At 50.2% G+C, this 26,864-nt stretch overlaps 5 protein-coding genes across 7 annotated transcripts; 4 read left to right on the top strand and 1 right to left on the bottom strand.

Moving 5' to 3' along the window:
* Positions 1-8,313: 8,313 nt before the first annotated feature.
* On the top strand, positions 8,314-9,763 carry LOC120656844 (FCS-Like Zinc finger 2-like). Its single transcript, XM_039935034.1, has 3 exons — positions 8,314-8,452; positions 8,897-9,053; positions 9,153-9,763. The coding sequence occupies exons 1-3, from the start codon at positions 8,392-8,394 to the stop codon at positions 9,313-9,315; spliced, it is 381 nt and encodes a 126-aa protein (XP_039790968.1). The 5' UTR covers positions 8,314-8,391; the 3' UTR covers positions 9,316-9,763.
* A 5,675-nt stretch (positions 9,764-15,438) lies between these two features.
* LOC120656842 lies at positions 15,439-16,454 on the top strand. The gene is made up of 2 exons (XM_039935032.1): positions 15,439-15,936; positions 16,070-16,454. The coding sequence occupies exons 1-2, from the start codon at positions 15,662-15,664 to the stop codon at positions 16,242-16,244; spliced, it is 450 nt and encodes a 149-aa protein (XP_039790966.1). The 5' UTR covers positions 15,439-15,661; the 3' UTR covers positions 16,245-16,454.
* A 2,346-nt stretch (positions 16,455-18,800) lies between these two features.
* Positions 18,801-19,763, top strand: LOC120656843 (FCS-Like Zinc finger 2-like). Its single transcript, XM_039935033.1, has 2 exons — positions 18,801-19,131; positions 19,236-19,763. Exons 1-2 carry the CDS (start codon positions 19,040-19,042, stop codon positions 19,426-19,428), a joined length of 285 nt encoding a protein of 94 aa, XP_039790967.1. The 5' UTR covers positions 18,801-19,039; the 3' UTR covers positions 19,429-19,763.
* A 1,168-nt stretch (positions 19,764-20,931) lies between these two features.
* Positions 20,932-25,031, top strand: LOC120656840 (MYG1 protein C694.04c-like). The gene is made up of 7 exons (XM_039935027.1): positions 20,932-21,276; positions 22,041-22,187; positions 22,491-22,589; positions 23,223-23,414; positions 23,550-23,669; positions 24,038-24,109; positions 24,500-25,031. Exons 1-7 carry the CDS (start codon positions 20,971-20,973, stop codon positions 24,722-24,724), a joined length of 1,161 nt encoding a protein of 386 aa, XP_039790961.1. The 5' UTR covers positions 20,932-20,970; the 3' UTR covers positions 24,725-25,031.
* Positions 25,032-25,061: 30 nt separating this feature from the next.
* On the bottom strand, positions 25,062-26,646 carry LOC120656841. Of its 3 annotated transcripts, XM_039935029.1 has the most exons (3): positions 26,294-26,646; positions 25,729-25,888; positions 25,062-25,510 (listed from the first exon to the last, which is right to left on the bottom strand). In XM_039935029.1, the coding sequence occupies exons 1-3, from the start codon at positions 26,370-26,372 to the stop codon at positions 25,288-25,290; spliced, it is 462 nt and encodes a 153-aa protein (XP_039790963.1). In that variant the 5' UTR covers positions 26,373-26,646; the 3' UTR covers positions 25,062-25,287. The 3 variants fall into 3 exon arrangements, with proteins under 3 accessions (XP_039790963.1, XP_039790962.1, XP_039790964.1); XM_039935028.1 differs by lacking the exon at positions 26,294-26,646 and having other exon boundaries at positions 25,729-26,269; XM_039935030.1 differs by lacking the exon at positions 26,294-26,646 and having other exon boundaries at positions 25,106-25,659; positions 25,729-26,286.
* Positions 26,647-26,864: the final 218 nt, after the last annotated feature.

Here is a 26,864-nt window from a genome sequence, read left to right as displayed (position 1 = left end):
CCTGATAGTGCTGGCTGGTATAAAACTAAAAAAACGATGTGCATTAGAATTTCCATGCGACATCGTCTGTGAAGAAGTTGGGATCGGTCCTTGGTTAGGTCCAGATCCTCGCGATCCTCCAGTTACAGCAGTAGTGCGAGGTGGTGTATACAGTGACAATTCATTAGTTCGGCCAGAGGCAGCCGAATTTGGAATCGTCTCGAGGGGCACTAGTGACGGCACTATCCCTGAGTAACCGGTCTGACCGGTTGCGTAACCGGTCTGACCGGTCGGATCGGTCTGACTGGTCGGTGAGACCGGTCCGGCTGGTGTTGTGTGCATAGTCGACGGTGACAAGGTTTGCCCTGAGAACGAGTTCGGCGGCATACCATAAAGTGGTTCAGATGTGAACTCAGGGGTAGCCGAACTCGGATCTGATGAGTTAGGATCTGATATGGGTTGTTTACCTTTAAGCGCATCAATATCACTACTCAACTTAATTAAAACATCACCCGCAGCGGCTTGTGCAGCAACAATCTTTTGATCCATCATAGATGACATCTTATCAAAAATATCAGAGGAAGAGAGGCTTACATTGGGTATCTCTTCAACCTTATCTTTGGTAAGCTTGAGAGACGGCAGTACGAACTACTCCACCGTCTTGACGAGGCCACCACGATCCTTCTTGAAGCCCTTCAAGAATTGTGCCTTGACGTGCTCCTCCACAAGAAGGTAGGCCTTGCGCTCCTCTTCGGTGAGCTCCTCCATCGTAGTCGTGATGATGTTATCCTTGTTGATCTCTGAAGAGCCCATCTTCTTTGAGGACCAGATTAGATCGGTTTTGAAACCAGATTAATCTTTCCCCAGCGGAGTCGCCAAAAAGTGTGTTGACACAGAATCGCGCCAATACACTCGAATGCGCTAGAACACGCAGGAGATCATCAAAACGATCTGAACCAACAGAACCCTAGCGGACCGGTCTGACCGGTTCCACAGACCGGTCTGACCGGTGTGGAGCAGAGAACCGCGATGACCTGAAACGCGAGCTCGGGAGGGACCCCGTCGGAGCTTGTGCAGCTAGGGTTGCTCTGAGGTCGGCAGGCCACTCAGAATGTCTTCAAACGCCGTCGAGATGAAGGAAGAAAGCAATTTGGGGTTGGAAAATGTTAGGGTTTGAGAGATAAAAAGTAATGCGATTTTTGTATTGATTCGATTGGAAATACCTCAATCGGCCTTAGCCTTTATATTTATAGGCCGGTGAAGTCGTACCCCTCTCCAAGTCGGTTTATACAAGAATTTACAAAATAAAACGAAGCTTACTCGGATTACAACTGGACAGACCGGTCTGACCGGTCGGCCTCTGAACTGTTAGAATTGGCTGTCAACAGAGGTTTTGCGATCAATGTTTGCCAAAGTGTTTTGCGATCAACTCGTGCGGCAGCGCCACCAATCTGCCTACCATTCGTATGCATGTGCTCATGGGACATTATTAGTTGCTCTTGCTCCATGTGGCGTTTGATGAAGAACCATATTGTACTGAGATTTTTTTTGAATGGTCACCGGGGGGGAGTATCCCCACCTGAATTGTATTCAAAAGTGTGGCAAACCACAGATCAAAGGCCTCATTTTTAAGAAAAATAAGACAAAACCCGTGCCCGGTTAATTTAGGGAAACCGGGCTAAAACCTCAACAACAACCTAGCTAAACTAGGTCTAAACCAACACCCAGCCCAAGCACAAGGGCCAATTTGTGGCAAAACCACGAATAGAAAAACACTACACCCCAGCATAAGGGTAGAACTGTGGCACAACCACTGAAAGCAACAACACAGAAGTTAGGAAGCCAGGGTAGTCGCTAGCGCCGTCTTCCGATGATGAACTGAGTTCGCTGCAAGCCTAGCCGTCCCGTGATACCGGTGCTGCAAGCGTCGTCCTTCGACGCAGCCCCACGCCGCACTGACAATCGCCATGGTGCGCTGCAAGCAGCCAGCCCGGCAATGATGAGACAACCCCTGGCTACCGCCGGAGGTCGAGTTGGGTCTCAAGAGACGACGCCTACAAAGAGGAAACGACGCCAGTGGCGCCGCCGTCGCTCGTCCAAACATGGACAGGGTTTTTACCCAGAGAACCCCGTACAGTAGTATACAACTCAAGATGGCGCCCCCAACGGAGGAACGACGCCCTAGGACGCCGCCACCATCGGCACCAGCAAGGTCGCTGGCAAAGGCTTTCACCAAAGCATCCCACTGCACGTACTCAGCCCCGGCATGCAACCAGCCTCCAGAGGTTCCCAGATCGGTCTTTCCCACAACCAACTCCTCAATCGGCATGCAACAAGATTTAACCTACTGTTGCTGAAGAACCGCACGGGTCGCACCCAGTGTCGCGGCGGCAAGGAAGGTCGGCGGCCTGTGGAGCCGAGAAGCCGCCGCCTTCCGAGCTGCAGGAGCTGCATGCGTCGAGTGACCGCCGCCACCGGGGAGCCACCGGATCCGGCCGTGGAGGCACTGGGCATGTGCCACTGAGGAGCCCCCGGGCGCCGCCGAGGGGCACCAGCACCGCCCCTTTTCCCTACTGCTTGAGCCCTTGACGGCTCGCGCGAGCAGCAAGGCGCGGGCAAGCACAGAGGTTGCATCCTGCGGCCGCCGAAGCCCGCCGAAGCAGGTGCCACAGCCCGTGAGAGTTGCCGGCCCGCTGAGGAGCACCCAACGGACGCTAATTGCCGGGGGACGCGTAGATCCGGTCGCCGGGGGCACGAATCCAGCCACCCCAAAAGCAGAACAGACGCGCCCGCCCGCCTGCTCATAGCACAGTCGACCCGCCGGCCGCAGGGGGCATGGACGACGGGACCCGCCAACGAGCGAGGGAAATAGCAGATCCGGATGCCCATGGCACAGATCCATACTCCCCATACGCAGATTAGGCAGTCCCTCAACAGCACCTCACAGGGGCATGGAGGTGAAGGAAAAAGGAGGAAGACCGGAGGAGGGAGAGTCGGAGAGAGGAGAGGGGAGAGGGGGGGGTGTGGAAACTGCGCATGACTGTCGCTTGGCGCCGCCGCTGGCCGCCGCCACCACCGCCGGCCGGCGGCGGCGGCGGCCAAGTCGGACGGGTGGCTGGGCGCTCGCCTATTGCGCCCCCGAGTCGCCTCAAGCGAGACGACGCGAGGGCCCAACAATAAGAGATTTGTTGTGCTTGTACTGAGATTTGTAATCGATCAAACTTAGGACGATGAGTAATTAACAATTCTTACTAAAACCAATGGATTTGGAGCTTGCACGTTAATTTTCACTAGACGTAGATCTGGATGTGTAAGAATATACTTAACAAACGAGAGACATGCAACATAAGCAATTTTGATTATATTATTAGCTATGATCGCCACTTATAAATTTCTCATACTTGTGCCGGGGATGGGGCCGTGTCTCTATTATTGTCATACCAAATCATAAAGGCAAGTGCATGCCCTACATTTCGAGGGCAGAAAGTTGCATTAGTTGTTCAGACTTCATCAGAACTTTGATGCTGCCTGATGCTGTAGACTAGCAGCTTGGGACTGGCACATGGTTCCAGCGATAACCAACATATCACCGCACGTATTAAGTAGTAGCTGATCACCGTACCTCTTTTTTTATAGCTAGCTTGCTTGCTTGCAAACGGGGCGCCCCCAGCCTCCTGCAGTCCAATGGCAGGAAACGGGTGTGCTAGCAGAATGTTTTTTATATATATATAGATTTTGTGATCGACGTTTGTGGGCCGGCACACGTGCGGCGGTATCAGCCACCATCTACCTAGCTACCGTGCCTGTGGGCCGGGACTTGCTCCATGAGGCGCCTCGCTCTCACCTCGTCGGCGCACCGGTGCCCCCACCGCGCGCGGTGGACCGACCCCTGAATCCCCTTGTGACACCTTCACCTTGTTTTGCCTCCCAGGTCGGCCGACGCGACCTGGCACTGGCAGAACGGCCGGATTGGTGGCCAACAGGACTTAAACTGCAACCGCGTTTTCTCTCGCGCGCGAAAACGGCGTAGCCAAGGCGGCGTCCCCAACTCGTTCCGCCGAGAACCAAACGTTCGTTCCCGTCGAGTCCCCGGCGAAAACGACGCTGCGCTCGCACACGAGCAGGAGCAGCAGCTAATACAGGCTCGCCGTGCGCGTGTAATAAGGCGGCCTGTGGCGTTCCATCAGTTTCATCGATCGACGACGTGTGCGTACCACTCCTGGACCTGGAGTCCTGGTACGTGCTGCACGCGTGCGCCTGGCTTTGGCTCGTGCCGTCGTAGAAATGGGTTGCTGATGCATGCACGCAGAATGGCACCTCCACTTCACATTTTAATAATGGTTCTTACCTCATGCTGCCCGTCATAAGTATTTTACTAATTTGCAATGAGAGATCCAGAATTTTTTTTTGCAAGGAGAAGGAATATAAGGGATGCACCCAGCGTATTGGGGGTGTCATGAAAGCGACAGTTGACAGGGACACACAGTCTTCCCGTCTGTGGGAGTTGGATTCCGGCCGTGGGGTGCTTTGCCGGCGGTGGCGGACAGTGTGCTGTTGCTGGTCGTTGCTAGACAGTCTTGCCGGTCTTTACTGATGGCGGGGATGGCCGATGTGCTTGGGAGGCCATTTACTCGGCTTCATCGCCCAGCAGTAAGTCCTCCTCTGCGATCTCCACCTTGTGGACTTCGTCGTTGGTGCAGACGGCGGCTATAGCCTTGGCTCCGGCGGACGTCCGGAATCGAGGAAGAAGACGTGAAGACCCTGAAACTTGGTGTGGCTGTTGTAATTTCTAGTTTCTTAAGGGTCTTTTCTGTAAAAGGGTTGGGTTGTACTGTTCCCCTACGGTTTAATACAACTCGATTCTTTCGGGGAAAAAAGAGTGGGGTGCACAATCACTGTATTCAACCATTGTTTTGAAAAATAATAGACCAATTTTTCAAACACGTCCACACCAAACATATATAGTATACACTAGTGTATATTGCATATATTGGCCTTGATTCTTTTTAAAATTCCTTGTCTGCCCTCAAGTTTGCCACTGGCCTACTTTTTGTGTGTGTATACGAGTGTTTCGCCAAAAGAGGACGAGGTTTCTGTAGGACTGAAGAAAAGTACCTTGTCATGAATGTCGTTCACGTACAACAGAAATCAAACGTGCAAAACCTATACTTTACTCGCGTTTCATGTCCTTGTTTTTGTTAAAAAATACAAATACCACTTATTATGGGACCTTGTCGGCGTCCTGACCCGGCGGTCCAGACCCAACTAGTGATGATGCCGCGTGTTTCCTCGTCCCAGATGTTGATGCAAGAGGCAACACAGTAACACACGGGTTTATCCTGGTTCCGGCCACGGGGCCGTACGTCCAGCAAGGGGGTGTGCGAGGATACTATATTATCTTGCACCGGAGGTGCCTTTAGTAGGTGTACAGGCGAGTCAAGAGAGGGAGGGAAGCTCCCAAATCTCTGCTAGAGGAGAAGTTGATTGAGGCGAATGCCAATATCGGGTGCTCAGTGGTGCTGAGTGTTGTGTAGTATCGAATGGATCTGATCGCGCGCGACGACCCCCTTAAAGGAAGCCTGCCTCCTCCTTTTATAGACACAAGGAGGGACGATGTACATGTGCAGGGGATCGTGAAAGTCGTCGTCTTTCCCCCAAATCGCGGGGGTGCAGTGGTCGAGCACTGTGGGAAGTACACTGTGGGGCATAGCATCGGGCGTGGCAGTCGTCCTGGATATCATCCTTGGTCTTGCGAAGATCGCGCCGGCGTCCTGCCAGCCCCCAGCAGGCGGCGTGGTCGTCGCTGTAGGGTGTACCGTCTTCCAAATGTGGCGTGGCGGCGCTCCGTGGGCCCTGCATGCCAGGGTTTCGCATATATATGTGCGCCAGCGGTAGTGGGGCACGTGGCGGTCCCGGACCCCCCTGGGCGGAGTGCTAGCGCGTGCACTAAGGAGGTCCGGGGGTCACGTGGAGGTCCCGGACCCCCTCGAGGGGGGAGGTCCGGGCCTCCGGCTGCTAGAGCTGAGCACCCCTCCTTGGGGGACACGTGGCGACACCGGACCCCTTCCCGAGTAGGGGACGGGTCCGGGGCCGTAGGTGTGGTGAGGTGGAGTCCGGACAGCAGGAGTTGGTAGAATAGTGACGGGAGCTGTGCCGAGCACGTCTCGTACCGCGTCGCAGGTTCCCACAGTGTTGCTACAGCATCCGGGATGGCGGAGCAGTGACCGGAGTTGGCGGACGGGACTCCGGTCACAACCACTGTGGGGAATGGCGGCCTGACGCCGTCTGTCCTGGGCGCTGTAGGGGAGTGGTTGGCATTTAATGCCTCCGTACGACGGGCGGGTGAGCGGAAGGGCCGTTTGTCCTCTTTGTCGAGGGGTAGCCTCGAGCGAGTCGGAGACAATTCGCCCCGCTCGAGGGTAGGTTCGCTACCCTCGAGCGAGGCGGAGACGATTCGCCTCCCCGAGGGTAGGCTCGCTACCCTCGAGCGAGGCGGAGACGCGGGGCGCGGTCGAGGGTCTCGATGGGAGCCCTCGAGCGAGACAGAGATCACCCCGCGGGTCCGAGGGGGGTGCGGATGGGCCGCGTGCTGGGCTTCTTTGAGTCCTTTCCTTTCTTCCAGATTAGAAGGAGGCCGTAAGCCTTCGTGGGCCCAGTTGCCTAATGTGTATTTGTGTTTTTAGGGTGATTTTAATACCCCAATTAGGGTGCCCCTAGTCATGGTCCCCGACAGACCTGAAGTTCAATACAGCAAAGTTGACCCTATCCTTTTGACTAAACCCTATCTTACAGTACTTAAAACCTAAGTTCAACTCGCAATTTGCACCTTAACTCAAATATTATTGTTTTGAGTCCAAGCAAAGCCAGCCCAGCTCAGTACACCACCCCCTTCCGACTTAGGGCCACCCCCAAACAAAACCTGGAGCCTACCGAGCTAGTGAGCTCTAGAATCCAACTTTAATATAGGCTTCAAATTGGACGGTCCATGTACTTGAACTTCTCAACACCAACGGAAAACGCATAGAATACCTGGATTTGGTGCCCCACGAGGAGTTGCTGCTCGTTATACTAATAGCAGGGCAGCCACCTTGCACCCTGGTTTTGCTCGGCCGCCGGATTCGCCACACAGCACTCAAAGGAGCCAGCTTTAGATTTTGTTGCAACTTGGCCAGTTGCCTAACCACCTTCCCCTTATTCTCCTTGGAGGATCCACCTCTCATTGGAGGATGTTTGCATTGTTAGATTGTTTTGCTCCCGTGATTGTGAGGAACCTTCAGAATGCGTGAGCCTCCAGCTTTATGTCCTTGTTCTACGACTGGCTTGTTGTCTTTTCTATTGTATTTTCCCCTTTTACAAAGGCACTATGGTATTAGCATCTCACTAGTGAGCAAGGAAAAGAAGTGTACATGTATGCTAAAGTAGTAAAGTTATCGTGGCATCTCACCTTTGCTTGCCCACTTTAGTTTTTGTTTCAATCATCGTGTGACAAAATGTCATGTTATATACTCTCTTATACATGTTTTCTTCTAGTTAATTGAGATCAATCATTGAGTCTGCTTGGAAATGTCTAAAATAAAGAACATGCAAGAGATTTGCAGTTCAATATATAGATAGAGTTTTCCTAAAATATATATTGATAAAGCAGAGTATGAAATTAGATGGCTGAAGCCGAAGAAAAAACAAAGGGTACAAAACCACATAGAAGCAAGCGACTGATCTTGAGAATCAATTGCCAGAGCCTCTTTGCTCCCACCAAGCACCACCATCTTCTTCCTCCATCTTTATTTGAAATATATATCATGCATATTTAAAACAACATATTTCATTCTTTCTAGACAAATATAAACTTTACTTTTGATACATCTTATTAGAACAACTTATATTTGATTGTTAAAGTACTGACATAAATCCACTTTTAGTTTTCGTACAATCAATGTACTTGTTTACAAATACATTAATAGTTTTATGGCTGAATTAACCTAGCATTACGTTTTCTAGCGAGTTGCCTCGCAACCAAAGTGAGGGAGTAAAATAATTTCCTACCAATTTTTTACATTCAACAAAAAATTGGTTCTTTGTTGTTGCTTATAACCTACTAACCAAGGAACTCAAAAACAAAAGAAATACCTGAAAAACAATAACAACGCAAACCAAACCACAAGGTCCTCCAAACCCCGGTATTCTAGCAAGAACAAAAACCACCTCAAGCCGTCGAGCAGAGTGTGCACCGTGGAACCCCACAGAAAATAGAGGGTCCAAAACGAAAAGCGCACCCGTCCCCTGTCCTCCTCCCTTTATAAGCTGCGCTCGTCTCGCCCCCAGCGAACTCCACCACCTTCTTCCTCCTCCTCCCTTGTCCTGGGTCCCGGCCAATAAGCAAGAGGGAAAAGCAGTGACGATCCAAAGGAACCAATGGAGGACTACTACTACTACTTCCCCAGCTCCGGGCAGAGCGCCGGCTACGTCGAGGTGGGCTTCGGCGTTCTCCAACGCCTCCCTGTAAACCGCCCCCCACCCCACGTAGGGGGGGCTTTGGGGGGAGCGAGCCCTCCAACGGCTCCCCCCACAGCTCCCCCTATATAGAGGGGGAGTTGAAACTCCCCCCACGTATGGGGTGAGTTTCAACTCCCCCTATATCTCTAATCACACCGTTTTTTCACGATATTAATCTTGTTTGAGCCCCGTAACACGATGATAATACGTATTATGACAGTACAAATACTATATGATTTTTTTAAAATTTAAAAATGTTAAATAAATAGTTAGTTAATGAGTGATAGTATATAGGGGGAATAGATATGGGGAGAATGGTTGGAGAGAAGGAGTTATAGGGGGAGGAATCTTTTGGAGGGAGGTAGTAAAATATAGTAAATAGTACGTTTGGGGGGAGTTGGATGGGGGGAATGGTTGGAGAAAGCCTTCCCGGGCCACGCCGTGCCTCGCGACCCGAGCTCGCCGTCGCCGAGGCCCCGCCGCGCGTCCCGCGACGCCGGTGAGCTCCGGCACCACTACCTCGCCGCCTGCTTCCGGTGCCGGCGGCATCTCGGTGGGAACAAGGACATCTTCATGTACAGGTAACTGTCAAACGCCAACACACTTACCAAAAGTGGTAAATTTGCGAGGAGCCGTCGTTCTGGTTGTTGATCGGTGCGCGCGCGCGCGTGGATGTGCAGGGGCGACACCCCGTTCTGCAGCGAGGATTGCCGGCAGCAGCAGATCGAGGCCGACGAGGCGACGGAGAGGGGGTCCAAGCTGCCCGCCGCCGCGACGAGGGAGCGGGAGCGGCGGCAGCGGCAGAGCAGCAGCCCGCAGAGGATCCCCCTCTGGGCGCGGTAGATCGATCGAGCCGGCGGCATCCAATCGAACCCCTACTACTACGACACATACGAGTGCCTGAACTGATTGGCGCATGTCGAATCGTCGATGCCTCGAGTTCGTGGCACGCATGTGGCCTCCAGCTAGCTCGTTGGTTGCCAACGAACAAGACGCCACGAGAAGCTGCTTCAGCGGTTGAGACTGAGGGGACGCGAGGAGGGAGCCTTGCCCCTCCCTGTTGTCTCAGAGAACATGACATGTCGTCCCTTGGCCCAGTTTTTGTGTGGATTACCGAATTATTAGTCCAGGTTTTTGTTCCGTTGCTCGGCGCGATCAAGCACGGGCATAGCTGGGGTTTGTGTATGTTTGTGGGCGATTGCCATGTACTCCAACATTCTGGTACGAACTGTCATGAACAAATACCGTCAAGCGCGAGCTGTGGCTTTTCCATATTCACAGCTTTTCCATACTCAGTATCAACTCGCAAGGGATTACAGAAACTTCAGGAACCATCAAGCGATGAACTCTGCATCATCAACCTGGAGAGAGCAAAAAGATTCTGCAATGCGCCGGACACTGCAAAAAGCGAGCCATACCGTCCCCTAACCTGTCACCATCATGTCCAGGCTGAACACACAGTAGGTACAAACCACCTAAATAAACTGATCATTCGTGCCTCCCTGGCATATCATATACTCATGGCGTATGCCACTTCTTGTGTCCATGAGCTGTTTAGAAAACGTCTCACCCAAAACTGAAAATTAAAAAAACGTCGCTTCCTGCTCAGTACGATGACAGCTACACACATTTCTTCAGTCTGAGCTAAACTGAAAAACACTTCCAGTGCAGCGTAGAAGAAGCAACCCCTGGAGGCTAGGGGGCGTACTTGCGACAGAACTGCCAAATTAAAACTCTAAATTAAGCGTAATGGCCGTCATTTGAACACATCGGACGCATTAGCTTAATGGTTTAATTTGGCAGTCCTTTCTCAGCCCACGTCTCGATCGAAACACCACCGATAGTCTCACGCGAAGGTGAGCGCAGATGGTACAATCACGACACATATTTGAAAATACAACAATATACACGAGATTCTGCCATAAGTTTTTCAAACCAAGTTTAAATACCTGCATAATCTACAACTTTACACCACCGAATCTAGAGTTCGAATAGATGTAAAAGGCCTACATCTGCCTAAAGTGTACAACGAGAAGTCCCCTAACTAGGCGTCGGGCTCCACAACCTCCCATCCCACTGCGTCCCGACGGATGAACTTAACGCAGCAGGGACAGAAGTCAACGTCCGGGTGTCCTGAAATAATTGTGGCAACAAACCCTGAGTTTACTAATACTCGGCAAGGCTTACCCGACCAGGGGTATATATAGCCCCTATCTAGACATGCACGGCTTTCTGGCCAGCGGGTTGTTTTGCAGAAAAGCATCTATAGTTGAATCTTTACTTTCAATGTTTTAGCCACATGTTCTATATAGAAAAACTCCCCTCTAATGTTAGCATATCTACAATAATCATGTTGGAGCATTACAATAATGATTCAAAACAGTTCCATCATTTATCCCTAACATTTCTAATTCATTTCTACGAGGCGACAAAGAGATCGAGGCCCTCATATCCGCGAGACACGGCGAATCGATTCGATTTAACCTTGCAAGGTAGGCCTAACCAACACGGCACGCTTAGGCCCGTCGGACCACACACACCAACCATTCCCGTCCCCGCCACGAACTACAGGACCGCCCCACCAGGGTATAGTCAGCCGAGCCCTACGAGAGACCACCAAAAGTAAATAAATGCAAGCCAATTCTCCGCGGCCACTCGACTACCCTAAGGGGTGGGAAGGAGTCATGTACTTTCGAAGCAGGGCAGTACTAGGCTTACCGGTTTCGACTACCTCCTACTCCCGGTATGCGGTTAGTACAGTTCCATCCCCGATCAGCTCTGCCAACAACGGACGGTCCTTAATCGACACAGACGGGGCTAAGACACCCAGGAACCCTGTCCTGCTGCCATACCTATACATTGTCATCATTTCCCCGTCCGGTCTCACATTATCCATTTATCTCAAATCATACTCAAATATTCATGTACGGAAATAGCCATATATCATATATCTCGCGATTAACCGGAAATACTCGACTTCTAATCATCTTATATCTCGCGAGTGGCAGGAGAGCACTCGTCTTCTACCGGAAACCATTAAGCATAGCACTTCTATCGTCCTATACATACTAGTATAACTCAAGGAGACCTAGGGATCATGCAACTAGGGTTTCAAACAATTCCTAAACCTAATGCACAAATAATAGAGACATATAAAGGTGTCATGATTTGAAATAATCGGATGTGCACCGGGGCTTGCCTTCGGGCTGTTGCTCAGAGCTAGGGTCAGGCGGGCCTTGGGCTGGGTTCTCACGCCTCTCCTCCTGGGCTTGCTCCGGCTGCTCCTGCGGTGCCGCAATCACCTCAAACACGACGTCCTCAACGGCGGATGCTACACGGATGCATATGAAATAATTGAGTGTAGCTCAATGATGTAACTACTACACTTCAAACTGAAATGCCCTGAAGACTGTCCGCACCCAAGTGGCGGACCGTCCGCGGTTCAACTCTGCAGACCCACCAAAACCAACTACCTCTCTGGACAATTTTCAAATCTATATGGCGGACTATCCGCTCTCAAACAGCGAACCGTCCTCAGTTTAACTCCGCAAAACCACCAGAGGCAACGACGTCTCTGGACAAATTCTAAACTCTACTGCGGACCGTCCGGCCCTCCTTGGCGGACCGTCCGCAGTTCACTCTGTCAGTCCACCAGAGACGACAACGTCTCTGGACAAATTTTTAGACTCTACTACGGACTGTCCGCTCTCCATTAGCGGACCGTCCGCAGTTCAACCCTGCGAAACCCACCAGAGACAACATCGTCTCTGGACAAATTTCGAACTCAACGGCGGACTGTTCGCTCTCCAATAGCGGACCGTCCGCAGTTCAATTCTACGAAAACACCAGAGACAACATCATCTCTGGACAACTTCTAACTTGACTTGCGGACTGTCCGGCCCTCCTAGGCGGACCGTCCGCGATTCCTATCTTTTGACACCGCGCACCGCCACCAGTGAGGCCGGTGTGGCGCCGCGGCGCGCCGTTCCCGCCGACGGTGGCCCGACCGACGGCGAGGCTAGCACTACACCATCTACTGGACGAGGCGCACATGGGCATGGGTGATGCACGCGAAGAACTCAAGCCTAACCTAGTTAGCGACGTGCGGCTCGTGGAGGTCAAAACGACATCGTCGTGAACGTGCGTGGAAACAACAAGAACGTGGAGGAACGAGGGGAGCATGAGCATTAGCGACTCACTTACAATCGATTTGAGCCCTTGGGCAAAGGAAACGGTGCTCAGACGATGGAGTTCCACGGTGAGGTCGAGTTTGGACCAAACTAAGACCGACGGCCGGGGAATCCGAGATTTCCGGCGAGGTGGGGGTTTGTGGCTGTGGTTGGAGGGGTTGAGGAGGGAGCTAGGGAGGTGGTCGAGCTTCTGGTGCGGTGGATTTGAAATTCATGGGGGGAATGCGCGGATTTGGCCGGTGAAGGGGAGGGCGCTCAAACGTCGCCCATGGCGTCGGGAGGGAGAGGGAGAGTGAACCGAGAGAGAGAGAGGGAGTGGGCGCGGGGTGGGTGGAGGGCGGTGCGCGACTTCAATGCGGCATACAGGAATGGGCAGGGACGAGCTCGTCGGTCGGCACGTGGCGGCGATCGACGAACCTCGGTCTTGGAGTGGTTGAAGCAGGGCTGTCGCGGACCGTCCGCGGCCCCAAGCAGACTGTCTGCGAGGCTGGATGTTACAGTACTATTCTGTACGACGGGCATGCCGCAGAAATCAATCTCGAACCCTGCAAGATCACATCCGACTTTTACGACCATAATTGGTCATATAATTACCCATCAGAAGTACTGATGAACAATGCTTCAGAAAAGTGCTCTTTGGAGTTAACAAATCAAAAAGTTCCCCACCGATGATCGACGAGCTCCGTTGATTAAGACCTTGTAGTTCACGAAAATGTTTAGATTTTAGTACCATAGTACTTTTGTTGTTGTTTGGTAACTAATATTTAATCATGGACTAATTAGGTTTAAAAGATTTGTTTCGTCGTTTACATTTAAATTGTATAATTAGTTATTTTTTAACTGTATTTAATGTTTCATGCATGTGTCCGAAGATTTGATGTAATGGATACTATGAATACTGTAGGAAAATTTTTTGGAACTAAACATGACGTAATTATTCTTGTTTTCGTTCCCCCCGCCGATGGCGCTCGGCAAGTTGCAACGATGTGCCCACCTTGCACGCTCCAAAGCGAGCGAGAGAGAGAATCGTTCTAGGCACGCTTGCGGAGGGCGGAGCTCCTCCCGGCGCCAGATTCCTGACACGTTACGACATCCCAGAGGCCGAGACCACGGCGCCCCTCGTGCCGGCGGCGAGTGCCGGGCGCCCGGGGGGCAACGCGCGAGCGCCCGGCCCGCGCGAGCGCCTGTCGGCGCGTCGCGCCGCGGCCAGCCGTGCGCCGGCCGGGCCGGCTGCTGGCTGCTGCTGCGCGCGCGCCTCCTGCGCCCGCTGCCGCGCCACGCGAGGAGAGACAGGGGCCCGACCCCACGACGCAGAGCGACCAACCGAGCGGCGACGCCGGGATAGTTTAGTCGCTGGATCGCCCGGCGAGCGCAGGCGCATCGTCGACGGCGAAGTGGACGCCAGTTCGCGGTGTAAAAGATCGTCGATGGCGTCGTTGTTTTCTAGAAGCGGCGTGCACGGAACCATTTGCTCGCCAGTCAGCCAGTGGCTGTGTGATGGGAGAGCTTGGTTAGCGGACCATTTAGTATGTCATCATGTGGGTTAACACTCATCTGATTGGAACGTCAATATGTTCATGAATATACACGATTGGTAGCAGCAGGGATTGGGTACTTCGGTTCTAGAAAACAATGTCCTCAGCATGTCGCCATGGGAGATTTTTTTTTTTTGATGAGGCAGGGAGAAATATCCCACTTGTCATTTGTCAAGGAACTCATGACCACGACATGAAGAGCGACAAATTCTACGGTATGTAGTTTTGAAGTACTTTCTCCGATTGAAGATATAAGTCCGCCGCTAGATAAAATATAAATCAAACCTTTTCACCTTGGATCAAGAATATGTAAATTTTTAATATAATGACAACATAACATTAGCATCACTAGTTTTTATTACAAAAATGATAATACATTGTCCTATTTAGTTTATGTAGTTCATTTTGCCCCTGAACTTATCTTCGATCTTGAGATGTTGCTAGTCAAATCATGATCTTGAGATGAGATCATGCCGATTTATTTCCAACTAGGCGAATAGCCCGCACACATTTGCGCGACTAGTATTGAAAATTCAAAAATTCGCATGTCATTATATTCTTACTTAAAGATTATATAATTTTTTACCATACATCATCCTGTTCATTATCGTAAGTTATGTCTTATTGTTGGTTAAAACAATTCAAATATGATCTACTTATAATAACAATTTGATTTGTTGAGCTTTAATAATATTATGCATATAATTATTTTTATTTTTATTTTATTTTGATTGATTGTTGTTACCTTTAGTTTCTATTAATAGTATAAGTTTGCAACTGACACATAGTTAAATGATATTTTATATTTAATTTTTCATAATGGCATTGGTGGGTGATTTTTAATTAGATGCAGAGGTATTTTAGGCTATTTTTATCATAATGGCAGTGGTGGGTAATTTTTATTTTTTTATTTTTTTCGATTAACGTGGGAATTTCTAGGCCTTGAGAGCGAACATGGAGGCTCCGTTTGTTGGCCAAATAATAAGATAATAGATGAACTCGTATTTCTAATCGGAGAAAGTTACTTGTGTTTGAACTTGAAATGTCACCCAAGCAACCACCAGAGTTTAAGATTGCTCCTAGCAAACACGATTGAACTGTAAACGACTGACAAATGCTTATAACAGATGCTAAAGCGACTACTAGTGTTACCTATCTTTAGGTGATGCAGACGCGAGGTAAATAGAGCTGTATGCCAAAGCACGATGCAATCATGCAAGTCAGCCAGATTTAACCACATGCATTTCATCCATTGGTTCTCGCTAAAGCCAGGTAGGAGTTGGTTAATTAACCGCCAAGCCGTTACCCTCTTTGGCTTCGTTTAAAACCTACCCTCTCAGCCCCCTCCTCCCTCCAAGCCCCAGCTGCCGGCCTGCGCCTCCGGCCGTGTGCGGTGTGACAGCTCCTGGACCGACCGGCCCGCGCGCGCGCGCTTCGTGCCTGGGGGACGCCGGCGCCGGCCGGATGGAGTTCACGTCGTCCTACTTCCACGCGTTCGGCAACCCGGACTTCGCGGCGGTGTTCTCCAGCGGCGGCGGCGGCAGCGCGCAGGCCCACCGGCCGCGGCGCTCCACGGAGGGCACCGCGAGGGCGGCGGAGGACGGCCGGAGCCCCTCGTCCGCGCGGCGCGCGCCGTCCGTGTTCTGCGTCCCCGACACGGAGGCCGAGGAGCCGAACCAATTCCTGGACGAGTGCACCCTCTGCCGCAAGGCGCTCTGCGGCGACATCTTCATGTACAGGTCGGCACGCCTCGCCTGCTAGCGCCGCCGCTCCTAGTATTGCTGCTTTCCATTGCGGGCCGTTCAGGAAGCGATTAACACCCCGCCGTTGCGTGCGTGCGTGCGTGCGCCGCCCTCTCGGCCGGGAGCGCAGAGGGGACACGCCGTTCTGCAGCGACGAGTGCAGGAGGGAGCAGATCGAGATGGACCGCGTGAGGCACCGGAGGAAGAAGCAGCACGCCCTCCTGGCTGCGCAGCAGGCGGCGGCGGCGGCGGTGATGGCGCAGCGGGAACACCGTCCCCAGCGGCAGCTCCAGCCACAGCACTAGACGCGGAGATCACGACGGATCCTCGTCGCGCGCCGGTTCCGGACTCGTCCCCCCCCACGCACCCAAGGATGACGAATGAATTCTTGCACATTCCTAGTACTACTAGGCAAGGATTCTTGCCCCAAGGACCAAGTAGCCACGACCCCTTTGTTTCCGTCTGCATCCGACGCGAAAATGAAAGGTAGCGGAGGTCTTTTTTGTGTCCTGCAATGCAACCACGATGAGCAATCCAAGCCTCGCTCGTTTTCGTTCCATCGATTCCTAATCCTGATAGAGTCCAGGGCCATTGGAGCCAGCGAATGAGCTCTGATCTTTTCCACAAAGCTCCTGCGTGATTTTGTGGAAGAATTGCGTGTGATTTCCGCAAAACGGTTTACAATTTACTCCTTCCATCTTAAAAAAAATGCAACTCTCGTTTTTTGAGAAGCTAAATAATTTAAGTTTGACCAAATTTATACACAGCATCAAAAATTAGTGTACCGTTGCAAAAGCAGTACCATGCAATGGCGCTAGAATTACGGCGAGACGGCTCCAATAATAGCCTGCTTGACACAGCCAGGCCTGGATTGACGGGAGCGAGCAACTGGCAACTGCCAAAGAAGCGCGAGGAAAACAGCGGCCGGCGGGGACTCGAAAGGGAAAGATCCAGCCTTGCGGTTCCGTCTCTGCATGTGGAACCAAACCGTGCGCTCTCCTGGCTTGAGCAGCCGCGGATTGTGGAATCCAGGAGGGGACAGTCTGAAGCGGTCTTCGGTCTCGTACACACGCGTTCCATTTCCACCTGCCGTCTAGCTGCAGACTTTAAGCTTAGTGATCTACAGATCCATCAGTTCACCACCATTCGACGAGTTGCTTTCAGCTGAAGCTGAGCGACCGATGCTGTTTTGGCCGTTAGAGTCTGATTGGCTTGCTACCCAAATTTTGGCATGCCAAAGTTTTGGCAAAGTAAAATATAGGCAAAAAAAATTGCTGCCATTTTGATAAGCTAAATGTGAGATATTGACAGCTTTCGGTAGCAAACTAAGTGCTGGTAAAAAAAATTAACAACTTTTACCTAGTCAAAACGTTGGCATGTCTAGAATTTGGTAGCCAACCAATCAAACTCTTATAGTTTCAGCGGTAACTACCAATAGCTGTCTGTATCCCCGAACGAACCGCTGAAGCAAGCACGGCCACTTGTACTACCGGTCAATGGATGGAACACATCAACTGTGCAAAAGCACTGGCACAGAAAGATCCTTGGACAAGCGCTGCACAAACGCCCATGCCGCAGACGTCTACTACTGATCGAGGCACTCGGGGGGGGGGGGGGGGGGGGGGGGGGGGGGGGGGGGGGGGGGGGGGTCAAGGTCTTCCCAGCGTTTCGCGAATCCAGGCCACGGAGCAATGCGATCACTGGCTCGCTCTCGCTGCAGCGCAGGCCGGTTGATGCTTCGACGCGAGTAGCCCAACTACTCGGGAAAATGCCTCCCCGAACACTGCGGTCCATGCCGCACCGAACGCCGACCGACGAATCCGTGCCTCCCTTCTCGCTCGAGGATGGCGCGTGGTGCCAGATGCGCCCCACGAAAAATTCTCGGGCAAGTTCATCCACGAATCGTTCGTTGATACGGCAGGCGCGTCGAAGCGCATCAAAAGGTTCAGAGGCGAGGGGCAAGCAGCCGGCTTCAGAGTTCGGAACCGCATTGCTGCACAAGTTGCGCGAGATCTTCGGAGTCTCGTGCAGCAGCGCCGCGCTGGAGATTCCCCACGTTGGACTCGCATTTTTTGTCCTCTTTAGATGGAACGCAAATTTTTTTTTACGATGAAATCTTGCTAATTTGTACTAAATGAAATCTATTTACAATTTTTTTTGCACAGATGAGTTGTAAATTGTGAGACGAATTTAATGATGCTAATTAATTAATGACTAATTCATAATTAGCGGATGATTACTGTAGCATTATTGTTGCAAATCATGAATTAAGTAGTCTCATTAGATTCGTCTCGCGATTTACAGCTCATTCATACAAAAAGTTTTGTAAATAAACTTCATTTAGCATGTGTCCAAATATTTGATGTGCTTTTTTTTGTTTACGAGTTTATGGTCCGTGATCTAAACAGGGCCAATTGTATGCTCTGCAACGCAAGGCTGCTGTGATCCCACGGGCGCACGGGGGGCACGACGACTTTGACGCGAAGATTCATCCTGCGCGCGGGGGAATTCCGGCAAGTCGCGTCGACGCGTCGTCGTCACATCCCCTGCTCCCGATGTCCAGGTCTCGCTGGCAAGTGGGGCCAGCGGCTAGGCGCGGGTCAAGTCGTGACAGTTCCCCGGGAAAGCTGGAGCGCACGCAGCAAGTGGACGAATCGGGAGCGTGGGGCCCGTGGACCCGCACCCTGGCCGTGACCACTGACCAGCGCGCGCCGGCCAAGCCACCACGCGGGGTTCCAGGTGACGCCGCCTGACATGGTGGGCCCATTACGATCTCCCCGCCTGGTCCTGGGTGGTGGGCTGGGCGGCTGGCGCAACCGCGCAAGGGCAACCCTGCCTCCGCCATTATTAAACGCCAGCGCGCACCACCTCGCGTTGCCTCCCCACCAAGCATCACCACGCATTCGACGCAGACGCGCAGGGAAGCACGGGGGGCAGGAAAAAGAGCACGGACGATTTGCAGCGGCAGCGGCTGCGGGCGAGGAGGAAGACTCCCGATCTCGCCGGAGTCGGCGGAACGCACGCTCCCGATCTCGCTAGCCGGTGGCGCTCGGCGACCGACGCGGTAGATAGGTTGGACAGCCAGCGGGAGAAGAGATCGATGGGGGGAGCGGGGCACGGCGTGCATTTCTTAGACGCGTGCTTCCTCTGCCGGAGGCCGCTCGCCGGCAACCGCGACATCTTCATGTACAGGTGCGGTGCCACCTTATTCCATTCTTCCCCTGTTTTTTTTTTCCCTCCGTTGGAGCGGCGCCCTAACCAGCCGCGCGTGCCACCGTCTCTTGATCGGCGAACAGAGGGGACACGGCGTTTTGCAGCGACGAGTGCCGGAGCGCGCAGATGGCGGCGGACGAGGCGGCGGAGAGGAAGGAGAGGGCGAGCGGCGCCAGCGCCAAGGCGGTCACGCATGGGACGCTGCCCGCCAGGGAAGCGGAAGGCCCGCAGGAGCGCGGCGGCAAGGTCCGGGCCGGGTCCATCCTGGCCCTGTAACGAGAAACTTCTCTCGAATCTAAGCATGGCGTTTTCCTTTTTTTTTTCTCCCTCCCTTTCCATCTAGGAGTATTTCTCTACCTTACGAAACGCACCACGTACCGGAGGTCGCCACCTTCATGTACACGGACGGGTTTGTGTTTTTTGATGATGAAAACCCTTAGGACCATCCGGTGGTGCGTGGTGGTTGCTTTTTTGTTTCTTTTGGTGTGCTGGTTGTTTGGTGATCCTGATCCATGATGTATGCATACTGCACGCACGTACCTTGTCACGCATGGAGTAATGTTATTGGTTAGTCTAATAATGAGGAAATAATAATGGTGGCTACTGCAGCATCGTGTGTTTGGAAACGCTTTCAGAAATGCCGACACGTCTATATCTGTACGTATGAATGGTTATCATCGCGTGTACGAAAGTTTCCTGGTTACAACATCTCGTGGCGGTTTCTTGCGACTGGTGTCGCGTGACCATTCGATGCAAACCGGACCGGCCGGCAGGTGGTTAGCTGACGACACCTCGCGCTGTGATACTCGCAGGAATACTGACGAGTGTCACGATGGTAGGTGTGTTTAGATCATTTTGGTAACAGATTTGAAAAGAAATCTTGTTATTTTAGAGTATTAAATAAAATTTATTTATAAATTTTTTTGCACTAATGGATTGTAAATCGCGAGATGAATCTAATGAGTCTAATTAATTTGGTCTAGTTGTGCTTATCTAAAATTTACCAAACTTTTTTTGTAGCTCTTAGGAAATAAAATAATGGTACTGTAAAAGTTATGGCTTCTAAAACTCAGTATAGCAGCATGGATAAATAACTCATTTAAACTAGACATATTGCAAGATTTAATTTAAAAACTTATTCTAGAAATGTTTTCTAGGCCTACCAATTTTGCACAAGCCTATGCTTACCATATGCAACACTCTGGCCAAAGATGACATGCATCCAAAGGATGGATCTTGAGAATTAAATAAAAGTGTATTAAACTAGTATTTAAAATAGAGCAAGATATATTGATCAAATGAAAAACTTTATATAACAAAAGTTGTGGATCTTGTTTCATAGAATCCATAACAGTTGAGTTTGTATTTTTCTGATTTTCCTACAATTTTATATCTATTTTACAATTTCGTTGTTTAATGCGTCCCAGGCGCAAGGACCTAAATGTAAATTATTTTTTACATTTAGATCCTGTCGCCCAGCCAGAGGGCGACAGGCCCCTGTCGCCCAGGAAAGGGGCGACAGGGGTATAGTTTTGAAATTTTTCGAAACCGCCATATATTTTTGAAATTTTAATTTTTTTTAAATACAAAAATGAAAAAAATCCGAACAGATCTGGGTGGACTTCATATATATATTAAGCCCATTTACAGCGTGGGATTCCGGCCTCTTATACGATCTCGGCTTCTGTTCGGCCACTTTTATGGGCCGGGTAAAACTGGCTTCGAGAATTTTCTTTGACGAACTTTTGAGGAACTCTGGTTTTCAATTTCTCAAAGCTGACACCCGAACGCTCGCGCCGCACGGGAAAACCTAGTAGCATGCTCGCCGCCTCCTGGAGGGTGTCGCAGCGAGCCGTCAGGTCTCCTCTCCTCGGCACCGGGCGATCCCAAATCCGGAGCCCTTTCCCCACCATGGCGTCTCTCTCGCCGGCGGCCGCCTCCTCGCCGAAGAGGCTGAGGGTCTACTCGTCCGCTCCAGCCGGCGGCGAGGACGGCGCTGGGAGCGCCAAGCGAGTGGGGACCCACAACGGCAGCTTCCACTGCGACGAGGCGCTCGGCTGCTTCCTCATCCGCCTCACCTCCCAGTTCGCCGGCGCCGACGTCGTCCGCACTCGCGACTCGCAGGTCCCTTCCTCGCTTCCCTACTGGCTCGATTAGCGTAGCATTCCTGGGTAGGGTTCTCTTCTCCCCGCCAGTTTCGTTGTGGGCAGTGAAGGTTGCTTGTGTCTGGGGCTTTGGGGGCCCTGGCGTACAGGTTTCTGTGCGAGTATTCGGAGACTTAGCAGACTTTATGTATCCTCATATACGAATTTGTGTTGTTGAATAGTGTTAGGGGTGTTAATTGGTGACCCTTAGGTGCACCTCCAATCCTATTTAGTTTAAAATTTTGTACTAATTTTTTCAAATTGAGATCTCAATTTGGAAAATTAGTACAAAACTTTGAACTAAAGAGGGTTGGAGGTGCACCTAAGGATCACCAATTTGCACCTCTAAGTAGTGTTGATATTTCCAAATTTCAGTGTGTTCATGTGCACTAATATTCTGATACTGAGAGAAATGGACGAAGATCCCCAACACATCAGTGATACCCTTGCTCTTGCTTAGATTTCACACTGCTCCATTATAAGTTCTGAATTGAAACCTTAGAAATTTGGTGACCGTGCTTTCTACCTCCTGTTATCTGGGACATGAATTCAACATGCATATGTATGCTTAATGTGTTGCTTTGTTTAGCATGCTGTTGAATCACCTTTGTATACATGGAGGAATCCATTGCATTCCTTCATTACCTCTGAATCTGATATTGGTATATAAGTGCAATAATTAGTGTTGTACCTTGCAATTCCACTAACTTGTTCACCTCCATTTCTTATTGAACTTTGCAATAGATCCTTGATACACTGGATGCCGTGCTTGATGTCGGTGGTGTCTATGATCCCAGCAGGCATCGATATGATCATCACCAGAAGGGCTTCAATGAGGTTTTTGGACATGGATTCAACACAAAACTTAGCAGTGCTGGACTTATCTACAAGGTACTCCCCATGGACAATGCTAATTTTGAATTCCTCTCTAAGCAACGCCAGAGCAATCAGCAATAAAAGTTAGGCATATAATCCCCCAAAGTTAAGTCTTTTCAACTGCACCACACAGCATCAGGTGGATCCTTGGTTGGATGCAGGACTTTTATTTTGTGTCATAACATTCGTATAATTTGCTAGGTTGCCGAGGCTTACAAGTTGCACATTGAATATTGTTTTTAGTACTCTTGCATTTATCTTGTCTTTATTTTTTACATAAATACAGTGCTTATTTTTTGAACTTGCCTGATATTGCAGCATTTTGGTAAGGAGATAATTGCTAAGGAGCTTGGAGTTAATGAGGATCATGAAGATGTTCACCGCTTGTATCTTGCAGTATATAAAAGCTTTGTTGAGGTGTGAATCTGATTACATGACCAATATAGTTCAGTATACCTTTTTTTTATTGGATTGAAATGGTAATTATCATCAGCTCCTACTTAGTCTTGCAATTCTAGAACATATGTCTGACATACACTACTGAGAAACTTCATAGACACCAGTTAATTATATTTCAGCATTCCCCCCCTATATATCTACTATTTTGATTGGATCTCATGAACTGTGGACATATCAGCAGGTGATGTATGTTTTCTCATTGCTTAGGAAGTTATAGACTGTGTAATTTTTTTCAGATATTGTGTAAAACCTAGTGCACATGATCATGTTTCTGCGCTTAGGGTTGTTGAATGTCCTACTTTGCCGAGCCCATCATTGTAGGATAAACTCTTTTGAGTTGGTCAGAGGCAAGATTTTACCACTTCTTCAATCTGAAAGAAAATGTTAATGAACCAACAACCAAATGTCACTATTTGCTGGTTGTGCTTTTTGTTTACAATTGGCAAACTTCAATCACACAACTATCATCAGACATCATGTTATCGGGACAGATCTAGTTGTACTTTTGTACTCTTCCATGTGTTTATGAGTTCTTACCAATTGTTTTTTATGGCTAAAGAAGCAACACACAATACACTGATCATGTTGCAGGCACTTGATGCAATTGACAATGGAATCAATCAATATGACACAGACCAACCACCAAAGTATGTGAACAATACACACTTGTCTTCGCGCGTTGGACGTCTAAATCCGGACTGGACTGATCCAGACCAGTCACCTGAGAAGGAGAACGCAGCATTTCAACAGGCCATGATGTTAGCTGGAAGTGAATTTTTGGAGGTATTTGACACTTGACTCATGCCTTGGTGCCATAATGTGTTCTGTTTATTCAGTCCATAAGAATCTCTTATCAGATTATTTGTTTTGCTAGCAGTCCTCTTTTTATATGACTGTATTATTCATCTCCAATGCCAGAGTGTTTGCTTTCATGTTAAATCATGGTTACCTGCAAGATCTATTGTCCTGGAGTGTTTGTTATCAAGAGGAAAGGCTGACCCAAGTGGAGAAATCATGGTTTTGGATAGATTCTGCCCGGTAAGATCTTGACCTTCTGTGTCACATAAATATTGATCGTACCAACATCCAGAACTGAATTTTTAGCCTCTGTTTCGGATACTAAACAAAGCTATAGATGTTAGACCTGTCTGGTTTTATTTTACAATCGTTTATGTGCTCAATATTGTTATGCCATTTAAAAGGGACATTTGAAATCTGTGGCACCCAAAATAACAAGAAAAAATGGGGCTTGTGCTTTACCTACTTCAAACTTCGGCTGACCCATGTTCACCAATTGTAACTAAATTTAGTGATATTATGTCTTTGAACTTGCTTAAGTTGATTGACTGCCATGTTGAACTTGAACATGTAACTTAAACAAGTGCATATTTGTATTAAAATGACAGTGGAAGCTTCATCTATTTGAGCTTGAAGAGGAGCTGAAGATTGATCCTCTGACCAAGTATGTGCTGTATCAGGTAAAGAGTCCTTCCCTTCTCAGACACATCTTAGTTCATTTATGATGCAATTAGTAGCTGTTGTTGTAGCCATAAACTGATTGTTTCTCAGCCACGACAGAAAAAAAACAACAACAACAACATAGCCACGACAGAAAAACAAGTTTCCATAAACTTATGTTCACTGGCCGCTGATTGTTAATTGTTTGGTATTGCTTGTTTCCCCAACGTTTTGTATTCTCTGATCAAATAGCTTCAAAGTCAGTCTCATAAGTTATAACTTATAACCAAGGTATCTCCTTGGCCCTGCCTTAATTTTTTTCAGTTTTTTTATTTATGTTTTCTTAGCCTGGCGACATTGAACTCAACACCATGCCACATATGTATTTGATTTTCGCCACATAATTGCAGGATGAGAGGAGCAAGAGCTGGCGAGTGCAAGCCGTTGCTGTTGCTCCTGACAGGTTCGAGAGCCGAAAGGCTCTGGCAGAGAAGTGGAGGGGCATGAGAGATGATGAACTGTCTGCGGAAACTGGCATTCCAGGATGTGTGTTTGTCCATATGAGTGGCTTCATTGGCGGCAACAAGACCTACGAGGGAGCGTTGGAGATGGCAAGAGCTGCTCTCAAATGCTGATTCAACCAGATCATCCATCAGTGACAGTCTTGCCCATGTTACCATTTGTTTGGTAAACACGTCGGAGCTTCAGCACACATTGCCCATGTTACCATTTGTTTGGTAAACGTCGGAGCTTCAGCACAGTATGGAATTGGGCCTTCGCCCAGGTTATCATTGACCCGTAATTGTAGCTGACATTGAGAGTTCGTATTCTGTTATCCTCATTTTACAGAAGAGGTCGATTCTTCTTCCTTTTTTCTCCTTTGAATCGGGTAATGACTAGAATCTGATAATTTATTAAAAAGAATGGTGGAACTTATTTTTTGCGGCCCTTGTTTGGCAGTCACCATGGTTCTGGGTGTGCAATGATAGACCAAAGTGTCATACAAACAAAGCATATGATCAACTCGACTTTACACAGGGTGAATCACATGAGTACATGATTTTGTACAAATAAACTGAGGGTGAAGCACTATGCATGTAGTACAGAACAAAACTATGCACGAGCTATGCAATTATGCAACATACACTGGCGGCGGCAATGTGCTCTGGAGAGCCGCACAGGATAAATGCGTTCACGATCACGCCTTGACACGTTTGGCGTCCGCACAGGCCGCCTCCAGATCCCCCAGGAAGAACAGGATCCGGTTCGCTATCTGCCGCTGCTCGTCGTCGTCAGCGTCCTGCCGCGGCGCGTCCTTGCCGCCATCACCATCCGTGTCCTGGCGCGAGCCCAGGTACCGCTGGATCTCGCCCTGGTAGATCAGGTAGTAGTCCTTCCCTTCCCTGATGATCCTGACACCCCTGAGAAGAACGTGGCACGATCACACGGCAAGTCACACGCATGCACATGCCGAACAAAAGGAGATGCAGGCCATGCCGGAACTGTTGGTGTACAGCAGCAGCAGGAGCACAAGCTGCTGAGTGCTGGTGGCAATTGGCAACAACAGACGCTTTTCCACAAAAAAAAAAGACAGCATCAGAAGTTGTGAAACAGTCAAACAGATGAGTGAATGGCTTACAGTCCGTAGCGATCGCACCGGTCCTGCACGACGAAGACGTCCTTCCAGGACTTGGAGCCCTCCGGCGCGTAGAACGCCGCGGCGTCCGTGCCCCACCTGTCGCTGAACAGCTTGCGCCACAGCTCATCGTCCGAGGTCAACGCCCTCCATTTCCTGCAAACTGAGCTCGGAGCAGCATCGTCCCAGTCAAGGGCTATGTGTATCTCACCAAAACGAAACTCCGGCACAGAATACACTGCTACCATCAAGCTATCTCTCGATGCAATGCCAGGAGCAATTTTCAGGCTTCAGTAAGTACAGGGGTCAGCATGTACAGTTGAACCGATTTGAGAATTGGAGACCACAAATGAGTCAGTGGCTCTCCAATTAAAATCGGAACTGTCATTATTAACCAAATGAGGTTTGTCTTAATTAAAGTGGACAGTTGAACGCAATTTTTTTTAACGCAAGATAGTTGAGAATTCAGACCGTGGGGGATTCAGAATTACAGCACAATTGCAATCGCTGCCAGCCTGCCACGCTGGGATGCAAGAATCATGACTGACGAGGGAGGGAGGCGTCAAACCTTGGGGAGCGGAGGCAAGGGACTGGTGATCCAGGAGCTGGAAGATCTTGAGGCACAACTCTCCAGGCAGCCAATCCATGTATTGATTGATTGAGCTTTCCCCAACGGCAGCTACGCGATGCCTCTGTCCCGAACTCTCACAGAGGCCTGCGCCTCAACGGCCCTGTACTCCTCTGCTTCGGCTCAATTGCGCCGTTTCCCTTCCGCCAGCGTGCGACTTCCCCCGGCCTTCCAGATCCGGAGCTGCAGGAGGAGGGGTCAAGTGGTGGACGACGAGTGGAGGAGGAAGACGAGAGAACATGCGGGAAGGAGAAGCAAAGTTCGTTGGCCCCCGCGGTAGTTTGATGCGGCCAACGGCTTGCCGCTAGCGGTCCCTTTGTGGGCTGTGGCTGTGTCTGTACACAGCGCCTGAGAAGCGCGGAGGATGTACTCTATTCACTGACAAGTGGATCCCGCGAGAGTCAGCCGGCGCATGGCCCGCACGGTCATAGAGTGTAGAGGCTGCGGGTGTGTTTCCGCTCGGGACACGTGAGCGGCGCTGGATTGCCACGGCACCCTCGCACGCGCGGTG

Source organism: Panicum virgatum, chromosome 1N (assembly GCF_016808335.1).
Source record: "Panicum virgatum strain AP13 chromosome 1N, P.virgatum_v5, whole genome shotgun sequence".
NCBI lineage: Eukaryota > Viridiplantae > Streptophyta > Magnoliopsida > Poales > Poaceae > Panicum > Panicum virgatum.
Note: the sequence above shows the minus strand (reverse complement) of the source record. Positions and strands in the feature narration are given on the sequence as shown.